The 12,500-nt window shown below is 43.4% G+C and overlaps 1 protein-coding gene across 1 annotated transcript in view; it reads left to right on the top strand.

The window, feature by feature from the left end:
* LOC307244086 (signal transducer and activator of transcription 4-like) overlaps window positions 1-12,500 on the top strand; it is a 43,269-nt gene that overhangs the window by 1,287 nt on the left and 29,482 nt on the right. The window contains exons 4-16 of the mRNA XM_080019108.1: window positions 2,212-2,310; window positions 3,454-3,546; window positions 3,680-3,758; window positions 3,965-4,050; window positions 4,168-4,319; window positions 4,617-4,775; window positions 6,107-6,199; window positions 6,715-6,774; window positions 6,958-6,978; window positions 7,567-7,660; window positions 7,779-7,823; window positions 8,192-8,275; window positions 8,374-8,472. Coding sequence (XP_079875234.1) covers window positions 2,212-2,310; window positions 3,454-3,546; window positions 3,680-3,758; window positions 3,965-4,050; window positions 4,168-4,319; window positions 4,617-4,775; window positions 6,107-6,199; window positions 6,715-6,774; window positions 6,958-6,978; window positions 7,567-7,660; window positions 7,779-7,823; window positions 8,192-8,275; window positions 8,374-8,472 — 1,164 coding nt within the window. The remainder of the gene's footprint in view (window positions 1-2,211; window positions 2,311-3,453; window positions 3,547-3,679; window positions 3,759-3,964; window positions 4,051-4,167; window positions 4,320-4,616; window positions 4,776-6,106; window positions 6,200-6,714; window positions 6,775-6,957; window positions 6,979-7,566; window positions 7,661-7,778; window positions 7,824-8,191; window positions 8,276-8,373; window positions 8,473-12,500) is intronic.

The raw sequence follows: 12,500 nt of genomic DNA, 5'->3' as shown, positions 1-12,500 counted from the left end.
CGTGTTTTCATATGCTGGATAATATAGCTGTACTTGTATGTATATTTTATTATGGTGGAGTGAATTGATCAGCATTCAGGTTCAACACCCAGCAGCCAAGGAATCTAAACGAGACTAAACTTAAACCTGGAACCTAAACCGAGCCGAAGGTCTCGAAATCTACACGATTCGCGCCTCTCGCTGTGTTTCGGCACCCCGACCCAAACAGCGTGCGTCTTTCATCCAGACAACAAACAGGAAACGCAGCGCTGGAGGCAGGCGTTGCTGGCGCAAGTATCAGCATGTGTTTCACCCGCCGAGTTGGAAAACTCGACACATAGTCCCCTCGCAGAGCAGAGTTGTGAGGTCGAGGCCGCAACTTCCTGTTTTGGTCCGTCCGCTCAAAAGTTGACGTTTCCAAAAATAAGAGGTGTCGGGGTCGGACGGGGATTGACGATCGAGCGTGTGCTTGAGACGACTTTTATGAATTTTACCAATATTTGATTTACTTTACTCGGGTTTCGCAAGTATGTCCAAAACCACAGTACGCCCAAATAGTAGGGCGATGTGATGGTGTAGTCTGTGTGTGTGTGGGCGTTGGATCCTGGCATGGCTGCACGCACGTTGAACTCAAGATTCAAGAGATTCAAGATTCAAGATTTTTATTCGTCACTTACATATACAGTACATACTTTCATACATATATGCAGTGAAATGTAATGCAACGCACCCGGTGATAACACACAATATGTCCTAGGAAAAATTTCTTTCTAATAGCCCAACTAACTGACTCCTAAAACGTAATACAGTAAGTCGAATACTTATAGTATATATAAATACTATATATATACTGAACTCCGAGAGGCTGCAGAGTTTCCCGCCTCGGTGACAGACCTTTTCCAACTTGAAAAGCAGATGAAACCTTGTCTTACATACACAGGAGCCGAGGATGTGTCAAACAACTTTGAAGATGGTTTTGAAAAGCAGGTCGTACCAAATACCAAATACTAGTAGTACCGTTAATACCAAAGTTGGAGCAATTTCTTTAAAATCTCAATATCGTGATATGAGATTACAACAATATATTATTAAGAAATTGTTCCAATTTTGGTACAGTATTACCGGTATTATCGATTTATGAGATGAGCTATCGTCTGGGATTTTGGTTATCGTAATATGGTGATATAGTTAAATGTTGACTTGAATGCTGCATTACAGTAAAGGAATTAACGTTGCTTTTCCAACTGTTCTCTTCCGGTCATAAAATCTGCATCACTGATTGCTTCCCAAATATTTAGTGCGTGCAAATATTGTATGAAAGCGTCGGCAGTCATCACCAAATCAGCGATATCAAGGTATTCGCCAAAATATGTTGCAGTCTTTCATTCAGTAAATATTGCCCTATTAATATTGCCCTAAATATATCCCTGCACGGCGGAAGGGGCGGTTCCGGCCTGGATACACCTACAGCAGGTTCACCGTTGACTGACTGTTTTGCATAATTTGCGGCTCAAGCACAATCCTGTAGCTGTGCCATCTACGTTTCTGCTCTACCTCATTCCATTACTGCCGGGAAACGGTCCCAGCAATTCCTGTAAGGGTTCAAGATCATAGCCACGCCTTTATTTGCATTACCGACTTCCCGCTAATCTGGACTCACATTCCCGGGTTAATATGAACAGAGACGAAGTGAAAGAGGGCGGACGGCTTTTTTTTTTTTTTTTTTTTCTTTTTCAGGCGTGGGTGCGTGTGTCTACGTGTCTATGTGTGCTGCATTTACCGCAACCTGAATAAGGTCTGCCAAGTGTTCCATGAACCCCGGGATGACGACAACAAAGCCTCGCTCACGCAACCCACGTTGAGAAATGACTTGCTCTGTTGTGGCTGTTTGCTGATTACGAGACAACAATAGATGCCGTAGCTTCAAAGGCACAACAATGAAATTCTATGCAGTTAAATATTAGAGAGAGTAAAACAATAAAAACAAATGGATGAACATGGAGAACAGAAATGACATCGCATAAAGCATAATGTTTAATTAAAACAAGTGGAAAGAGCTCGAACGGTAACTCTCGCTCAGTTTGGTGTTGTTGGTGTTGTTGACAGGAACTGTTTGTTTGTGTGTGTGTGTGTAGTGTGTGCGTGCGTGCGTGTGTGTGTGTGTGTGTGTGTGTGTGTGCGCACTACTGTCAGCGCACACGATCATGATATATATGCACGTGTGACTTGCAGCTGAAATACATGGGTAACCCTGTCCTGATCGCCCGGGTGATCTCCACCTGTCTGCAAGAGGAGCAGCGTATCCTCTCCAGCGCCTGCACGGAGGAACAGGTTTGTTGCTGTTGCCTCAAAAGGGAAACTCCCTCCGCTTCCCTTTGCCGTAAATGCCGCTGCTCGCCAGACAGAGTTGCTGACGGAAATTGCAAATGGCCTGCCTCTGTCACCCAACAGCTCACTTTCTAGAATACATACAGTGGCATGGTGGGAAGACAGACCAGAAAATGTATGTTACAGATAATGATGCAGACTCAAAGGTTTGCGGAGGACATCAGGATGGTTTAAAATATATATATATATATATATATATATATGAATCAGGACAAACAATTTGAAACAGTTTATTTTGCCAGGTACATTCACATATATGAAGAATTTGTCCTCGTGAGGTTTACACTGCAGCCCATTCGCATAAAAAAATAAGCTGAACAGTAATATATAAATAAATATAGAATCAAATAATGAAAACAAATAGTACAATTAAATAGAATTAAAAAGTGAAGTGAAGTAAAAATATACATAAAAAATACAGTTAAAATTAAATTCAAATATAAGTCAAATATATACAACTAGCCAAAAAATACAATATATATTTTTTACAAACTACTACTATGCACAGGATAAATGATTTTTATGCGTCTATAGGGTATACATCGTAACAGCTATTTCGGTATCAATAAAGAATTAAGAAAAAAAAACTAGTGTTCATATAATTACTTGATTTATAATTTAGGCCTTCCACTGTTTGGGTGTTTCACTGCACAAAGCCCATTGCAAAGCTCAGAGCATCATGTTGGACTCGTAATAGAAAAAGTTGCATTTTAAAAAGTCTCTGAAACGCGTCAAAAGAGAGAAGAAGACATGCTGTCCACCCACATTTCATTCAAACCAATGAAGCATTTTTTATCATTAAAGTCGGTCCCATCTCCTAACTTTACTCTTTGTCGAGACGTTGGTAATCTATAAATAGCGCTCAATTGCTGCGTGTCTCTCCCTGTCTCTACAACAAGATCTCCTGACCTGCCTTCACTTTCCTGTGTAATAAAGTCAAAACTGCCATAATATGACGGTGTGCCAAGATTTAAAGACAATGTTTTGAGGGGTAGATCCAATGCAAGTTTACAGTTTCTTACACGGGGGAAAAAAGGGGGGGCAAGGTTTAGGTTCGTTGAAGATAACCTGTTGGACCTTCCCCAGGGTCCGTTGGAGAAGTTGATGCAGAATTCGGTGGCTTTTGAGAGACAAAAGAACATGGACAATCGAGTTGCAGTCATCAGGAGCAGCACGCAGGTACCGACAGAGTGGCATGTCGGGTCAACGCCGAACCGAAAGGCTGCGACGCCTTGACACCATGTCCATCTTTCTACCTAACTAACACTTGTGACACGATGAACACCACAAGGACGTTTTTTTGTGCGTCCAGATGATGGACCAGGCTGTGAAGTATATCGAAGACATGCAAGACGACTTCGATTTCCGCTACAAAACCCTCCAGTCTCGGGGTGAGTGGTGTTTGGGGAGGATGTACCTATTTGAATGTATTTGGTGTCGTTCTTTTTGATGAATGACCTAATTTGCTGAATGTGTGTGTGTGTGTGTGTGTGTGTGCCTGTGTGTGTGTGCCTGTGTGTGCGTGCGTGTGCCTGTGTGTGTGTGTGTGTGTGTGTGTGTGCGCACGTGTGCATGTGTGTGTGTGTGTGTGTCTCAGATCCGGCAGAGAGGAACACAGAACAGATGAAGCAGGATGTAACAAGATTGCAGGAAACGCTCAACAGGCTCGACTTCAAAAGAAAGGTGTGCGTAATATCACTCAACCCATTCCGTCACGGATGCATACCGTGTTATTTGCGGAAAAAGTTACACACCTGTTATTATCTAATTACATATATTTTATCTCGATTCCCCTGAAAGGACATCCTGTCCAAGATGAACGACGTGATCGAGGAGATTGACAACATGATCAGCTCCCAGCTCCAACCCGAGCTGCTGGACTGGAAGCGCCGGCAGCAGGTGTCGTCCATCGGTGGCCCCCTCCTCACGGGCCTGGACCAGCTGCAGAACTGGTGACGACCAATGCAACGCGCTCTCGTGCATCACAACCCGCTGGATATGTTGGGGGGCCGGGAGTATGGTCGTATGTGGCTTGCGAAACGCTCTGGGGGAAAATGTTTGCCGTCTCCTAGTTTTTTTTTAAGATGTTGGGCCCGCACTCCCGTTCACTTACGTTGAAATCGAGGTGTGGAGATTTGCTCCGAAACCGGGGGACAGAGCGCATCGGACAGATACAGATACGTGCCCTCTATCTCTCTCTCTCTCTCTCTCTCCCGCTCTGTGCTCATCCCTTCTTCCCGCCCCCTCAGGTTCACGCTGACGGCCCAGAGTCTCCTCCAGATGAAGCGCCAGCTGGACAAGCTGGGGGAGCTGATCCTTAAGGTGACCTACGAGAGCGACCCCATCCCCCTGCAGAGGCCACAGATGGAGGAGAGAGTCAAGTTCCTCATCTATCACCTCATCAAGAGGTAACGCGGGGGCCTCTGTTGCGTAGGCTAGATGCTGGTGGTGTCGTTTCAAAGCGGCAGTGCCTCTGGTAGAAAAACAAAAAAAAACAAACAGGCAGCTACGGTTGAAACCCGGCTCCTCCGACCTTGGCTGATTACGGGAGGCGGTTGACAAAGAGGCGACTTAGAGACGGCCTTCAGCGTGAACTAGAAACTTGCAAGGTGAGGCACCCGGTTGTGTCTTCCCCTCTCCATCTCGCAATCCCCCCGAGTCGCATTATTCAAATTATTTTTTCAGACTGCAACGGCTGAACCCAGTGTCTTTCATGACTCATTTAAATTCCCTTTGAGTGGTCAGAGTGAGAAAATGAAATGACCTACAATGTAAATGCAGCGGTTGAACACCATCAACACAAAATAATGAAATGCGATTGAACAGAATGCCATGAAACATAACAGAGAATGCAGTAGCGACAGGACAATGCAACACAATACTAGCTATGTTGTTAATTATGTTAATGCTATAAGAACATTTATAAATTCTGTTATTATGAATTTTTATTTTAGCAGTATTTGTATTACTATTCTTATGTTTTTTTTACCTTTCTTCCATTTTTTTTTACCCTTTTCCTTCTGTGTATTTTTTTTGAGCAACTGCACAGCAATTTGCTTCTTATCTTCCCTTATCTCATCTCATCTCATCTCATCTCATCTCATCTTATCTTATCTTATTGTATAGTATCTTATCATATTGTATTGTATCTTATCATATTGTATTGTATCTTATCATATTGTATCATATTGTATCTTGTCGTATTGTATCATATCGTATCATATCGTATCGTATCTTATTGTATATTACTGTATTGTATCTTATTGTATCATATCCTATTGTATTGTATTGTATTGTATCGTAACTTAACTTATTGTATCGTATCATATCTTATCGTACCTTATCTTATCTGACCTTATCGTATCATATCTTATCTTATAGTATCTTATTTTATCTTACTGTATCGTATCTTATCTTATTGTATCATATCATATGTTATCGTATCTTATTGTATCGTATCTTATTGTATTGTATCTTGTCGTATAGTATCGTATTGTATCTTATCTCATCTCATCTCATCTCATCTCATCTCATATTCGTATCATATCATATCTTATCGTATCTTATTGTATCGTATCTTATTGTATCGTATCTTGTCGTATCTTATCTAACCTTATCTTATCTCATCTCATCTCATCTCAGTGAGAAGTAAAAGCGTACGGAGGGAAGCAACATGGCCGAAATGGGGAAAACCATTTGAAAGTGTGTGCGTGTTTTTTTTTGTTTTTTTTCTCTGCAGCGCATTTGTGGTGGAGAAACAGCCCTGCATGCCCACACACCCCCACAGGCCCCTCATCATCAAGACCGGAGTGCAGTTCACCACAAAAGTCAGGTGTGTCTTAAAGGATTTCCCGCATTCGCCACCGCTACCATCATTACCATGGTCACCAAACTTCCTAGAAGTTCCTCGAGAAAGGTTTTACCACTAAGCATACGATGCATTTCCTAGTGCAATCATTTTTGTTAATAGTATTTTTTGTTTTTTGTATTTTATGTCTGACATTTTTGTAGTTGTTAATTTATTTTTTTATTCTGTATCATTATTTATAAAGCACATAATAAGAATATATTGAAAAATGAAACCCAAGGAAGTCATGCTTTGTTATCTTGTCTTTTTCTGTGCTGATGTCACCTCACATCATATCACTAACAAGTTTAAGTAAACCTTTTATTTGCATAAAATTGTAAGAATTGTCGTTTCTGAATATTCTACATTTTTACTTTTTTTGATGTACAGTGAGATTTGTATTCAGTTGTTGAGAGCAGTGGTTCTCAACTGATAGCTGTTGTCAAAATTCTGACAAGAAAAAATACCGAGTATGTGGTTGCATTTCTTCTTCCCACCAGGCTCCTGGTTAGACTGCCGGAGGTGGACTACCAGCTAAAAGTGAAAACCATTTTCGACAAGTAAGCTCCACAGGCAGATAATAGCCGACTCTTTATCTATCTCAAGTTATAGAATAATAAATATAGCTTAAAAGTAAGAGTTAAGGATGCATTGTCAATGATGAACTCATAAGGGGGTGTGTGTGTGTGTGTGTGTGTGTGTGTGTGTGTGCATGTGTGTTTTCTTTGTTATGGTGTGCTTAGGGACTTACCGCCTGGCAGAGTGTGAGTATAACCAACCCTACTACAGGAAGTTCTGCTGTATTTTTTAGGCGTACAGAGCCGTCCGACGTGAGCTGAAAAGAGGATGTTGGCCGGCAACACGCTGAACCACATTAGACACGCTTATTTGAGAGTCGCTTTACACTAACACTTTAAGAAATGTGCAGAATGTAGGAAATAAATTGTATTACAATTAACAATAAGAATGATGATGCATGTTTTTTTTATTTTATTTTAAAACAACTAACTAACTTGCCCCAAAACTCATAAGTAAATATTTCAAAATGTACATTTTGTAAAATGTTGCTGTCAAAACATAGATAGATAGACAGATAGACAGATAGACAGATCGATAAACAGACAGACAGACAGACAGAGATAGACAGACAAACAGACAGATAGACAGATAGACAGATAGACAGATAGATAGATAGATAGATAGATAGATAGATAGATAGATAGATAGATAGATAGATAGATAGATAGATAGATCTAAAGACAGATCATTTGCCAACAGAAACTGTAGCTACAGTATATATAAAAATTTTGAGATCTGGCAATTATTCCTTTGCATTATGGTTTGATTTTCAGAAATCGTCAATTTTTTATCTTGACCAACAATACTAAAGCGATGGATATTGAGGATTCATCCAACGGCTGCCTCTCAGTGGAATTCAGACATTTGGTAACACCCCTGTTCCTCGTACAAACACCGACACATTGAGACACATTCGCTTTTGAAATATAGTATTATTCGAAACCTGGATTGCTTGGATGATGCATTTCATTCTTTCCTCTACCAGCAGCTCAAAGAGAAGAAATACATCAATGTAACCAAGGGGAATGAGGTGAGAGCAAACACACATTTTTCTTGGCAAGCAAAATTTTTCACACTTAATAATAACACTGGTATTACATTTGTATAATATACAAATAGTCAAAAATTATTAAAATAAAAATGGTGAAATATATAAATACATATTATGTATTTATATATTATGTATTGACATATTTCACAATTTTTATTTTTACATTTTATCTTCACCTTTTACACACTGTTTTATTTTATTATTATAATTATCTTTATTTTTTTTTAATGTTAATCGTCTGTGGTGACACGTAGCAAACCTCACCCGAACAAAGTCCTAGTATATGTAAATGTACATGGCGGAATAAACTGTTTCTGACTGGGAGTCTGTCTTCATGTGCCTCGCAGAGTCTTCTCAGTGTGACCGAGGAACTTCATTCTCTCAACTTCGAGGCTCATTTCACCCTCCAGGGACTCGCCATAGATCTGGAGGTCAGTAAACCGCGGTGGGGAGGGGGAGTTTATTTTCAACTATCGGCAATGGGTATTGAACCTTTGCATGCATATATATATATTTTTTTATTTTCCAGACTTGCTCTCTTCCACTAGTGGTCATCTCCAACGTCAGCCAACTGCCCGCCGGTTGGGCGTCTGTCATGTGGTACAACCTCCTCACCGACGATCCCAGGGTGAGCTGACACACGCTGTCCAACGCCCCCAAAAACAATAATGCACGACGCATAATCTTGTCCCCAGCTGAAGTGTGATTTTTGGGTTTAAGGCGATGGACTAGAAATCCATTGGGGTCTCCCCGCGCAGGTTCGAATCCTGCCGACAACGTGGGCTTCTCCCCCCGTGCACTTATGATCAAGTCCTCTTGTTCTCACCAACAACCGTTGATCAAGGCTTCCTTGCTCTTCTTGGGACCCGAACCATCTGTTTGGGCGCCGCTCGTGCAGTGACTAGCAGCAGGTGTTCCCCGAATCATTCGGTTGTTCTTTTAAGTTTGTTTCCAGTGAGTCCTATTCCTGTTCCCCTTTTCGCCCCGAAGGGTGTTCTCTGAGTTCCTTCAGATATTTGGATGGATATTTTTAACCTTCTTTTTTTGACGTTTGTTGTGATCGTTGCCTGGAGTCACCCGCATTCCGGAACAATCAAGTTCACGCGTGGGTTTCTCCCGGGATTACAATGGAATCGCAGGCCATGGATGATCCCATACACTCTTTGTTGGATCGAAACCTTCACTGGGAAATATGCATTGGGTCGATAATATTTTTTGGAAGCCAGTGTCAAAAATTGAAAAAGTGGCGTTGTCGTGGCCGAGTGGTTAAGGCGATGGACTAGAAATCCATTGGGGTCTCCCCGCGCAGGTTCGAATCCTGCCGACAACGTGTACTTTCCCCCTGTGGACTAATGATTGAGTCCTCTTGTTCTCACCAACAACCATTGATCAAGGTTTCCTGCTTTTCTTGGGCCCCGAACCATCTGTTCGTGTGCGGCGACCGGCAGCAGGTGTTCCCCGCGTCATTCCGTTGTTCTTCTAAGTTTTTTCTGGTGAGTCCCATTCCTGTGCCCCTTCTCACCCCGAAGGGTCTTCTCTGAGTTCCTTCAGATATTTGGATGGATATTTTTAACGTTCTGCTTTTGACGTTTGTTGTGATCGTTGCCTGGAGTCAGCCGCATTCCCGAAAAATAAGTTCACACGTGGGTTTCTCCCGGGATTACAATGGAATCAGCAGGCCATGGATGATCCCATACACTCTTTGTTGGATCGAAACCTTCACCGGCAAATATGCATTGGGTCGATAATATTTTTTGGAAGACCGCGTCAAAAAATTAAGAAGTGCTGTTGTTGTGGCCGAGTGGTTAAGGCGTTGGACTAGAAATCCATTGGGGTCTCCCCGCGCAGGTTCGAATCCTGTCTACAACGTGTACTTTTCCCCCTGTGGACTAATGATTGAGTCCTCTTGTTCTCACCAACAACCATTGATCAAGGTTTCCTGCTTTTCTTGGGCCCCGAACCATCTGTTCGTTTGCGGCGACCGGCAGCAGGTGTTCCCTGCGTCATTCCGTTGTTCTTCTACGTTTTTTCTGGTGAGTCCCATTCCTGTCCCCCTTTTCACCCCGAAGGGTCTTCTCTGAGTTCCTTCAGATATTTGGATGGATATTTTTAACCTTCTGCTTTTGACGTTTGTTGTGATCGTTGCCTGGAGTCACCCGCATTCCCGAACAATCAAGTTCACGTGTGGGTTTCTCCCGGGATGACAATGGAATCGCAGGCCATGGATGATCCCATACACTCTTTGTTGGATCGAAACCTTCACCGGGAAATGTGCATTGGGTCCGATAATATTTTTTCGAAGCCTGCGTCAAAAAACAGAAAAGTGCTGTTGTTGTGGCCAAGTGGTTAAGGCGATGGACTAGAAATCCATTGAGGTCTCCCCGCGCAGGTTCAAATCCTGCCGACGACGTGGCCTTCTCCCCCCGGGGACTAATGATCCGGTCCTCTTGTTCTAACCAACAACCGTTGATCAGGGTTTCCTCGCTCTTCTTGGGCCCCATTCCATCTGTTCGTGTGCGGCAACCGGCAGCAGGTGTTTCCCGTGTCATTCGGTTGCTTATTTAATTTTTTTCCGGTGAGTCCCATTCCTGTCCCCCTTTTCGCGCCGAAGGGTGTTCTCTGAGTTCCTTCAGATATTTGGATGGATATTTTTAACCTTCTGCTTTTGACGTTTGTTGTGATCGTTGCCTGGAGTCACCCGCATTCCGGAACAATCAAGTTCACGCGTGGGTTTCTCCCGGGATGACAATGGAATCACAGGCCATGGTGATCCCATACACTCTTTGTTGGATCGAAACCTTCACCGGGAAATATGCATTGGGTCGATAATATTTTTTGGAAGCCAGTGTCAAAAAATGAAAAAGTGGCGTTGTCGTGGCCGAGTGGTTAAGGCCATGGACTAGAAATCCATTGGGGTCTCCCCGCGCAGGTTCAAATCCTGCCGACAACGTAGGCTTCTCCCCCCGTGCACATACGATCAAGTCCTCTTGTTCTCACCAACAACCGTTGATCAAGGCTTCCTTGCTCTTCTTGGGACCCAAACCATCTGTTTGGGCGCCGCTCGTGCAGTGACTGGCAGCAGGTGTTCCCCGCATCATTCGGTTGTACTTCTAAGTTTATTTCTGGTGAGTCCCATTCCTGTCCCCCTTTTCGCCCCGAAGGGTGTTCTCTGAGTTCCTTCAGATATTTGGATGGATATTTTTAACCTTCTGCTTTTGACGTTTGTTGTGATCGTTGCCTGGAGTCAGCCGCATTCCCGAAAAACAAGTTCACACGTGGGTTTCTCCTGGGATTACAATGGAATCAGCAGGCCATGGATGATCCCATACACTCTTTGTTGGAACGAAACCTTCACCGGCAAATATGCATTGGGTCGATAATATTTTTCGGAAGCCCGCGTCAGAAAATTAAGAAGTGCTGTTGTTGTGGCCGAGAGGTTAAGGCGATGGACTAGAAATCCATTGGGGTCTCCCTGCGCAGGTTCAAATCCTGCCGACAACGTGGGCTTCTCCCCCCGTGGACTTATGACCAAGTCCTCTTGTTCTAACCAACAACCGTTGATCAAGGCTTCCTCACTTTCCTTGGGCCCCGAACCATCTGTCCGTTTGCGGCAACCGGCAGAAGGTGTTTCCCGTGTCATTCCGTTGCTTATTTAAGTTTTTTCTGCTGAGTCCCATTCCTGTTCCCCTTTTCGCCCCGAAGGATGTTCTCTGAGTTCCTTCAGATATTTGTATGGATATTTTTAACGTTCTGCTTCAAATCCTGCCGACAATGTGGGCTTCTCCCCCCGGGGACTAATGATCAGGTCCTCTTGTTCTAACCAACAACCGTTGATCAAGGCTTTCCTTGCAGCCTGAATATTCCGTTCAAGTGCCACTTGTGCAGTGACTGGCAGTAGGTTTTCCCCGCGTCATTCCTTTAAGTTTGTTTCCGGTGAGTCCCATTCCTGTCCCCCTTTTCGCCACGAAGGATGTTCTCTGAGTTCCTTCAGATATTTGTATGGATATTTTTAACGTTCTGCTTCAAATCCTGCCGACAATGTGGGCTTCTCCCCCCGGGGACTAATGATCAAGTCCTCTTGTTCTAACCAACAACCGTTGATCAAGGTTTCCTCGCTCTTCTTGGGCCCCGAACCATCTGTTCGTGTGCAGCAACCGGCAGCAGGTGTTCCCCGTGTCATTCGGTTGCTTATTTAAGTTTTTTCCGGTGAGTCCCATTCCTGTCCCCCTTTTCACCCCGAAGGATGTTCTCTGAGTTCCTTCAGATATTTGGATGGATATTTTTAACGTTCTGCTTTTGACGTTTGTTGTGATCGTTGCCTGGAGTCACCCGCATTCCGGAACAATCAATTCACGCGTGGGTTTCTCCCAGGATTACAATGGAATCGCAGGCCATGGATGATCCCATACACTCTTTGTTGGAACGAAACCTTCACCGGGAAATGTGCATTGGGTCCGATAATATTTTTTGGAAGCCTGCGTCAAAAAACAGAAAAGTGGCGTTGTCGTGGCCGAGTGGTTAAGGCGATGGACTAGAAATCCATTGGGGTCTCCCCGCGCAGGTTCGAATCCTGCCGACAACGTGTACTTTTCCCCCTGTGGACTAATGATTGAGTCCTCTTGTTCTCACCAACAACCATTGATCAAGGTTTCCTGC

Source organism: Zeus faber (genome assembly GCF_960531495.2).
Source record: "Zeus faber genome assembly, chromosome: 18".
Lineage (NCBI taxonomy): Eukaryota > Metazoa > Chordata > Actinopteri > Zeiformes > Zeidae > Zeus > Zeus faber.
Note: the sequence above shows the minus strand (reverse complement) of the source record. Positions and strands in the feature narration are given on the sequence as shown.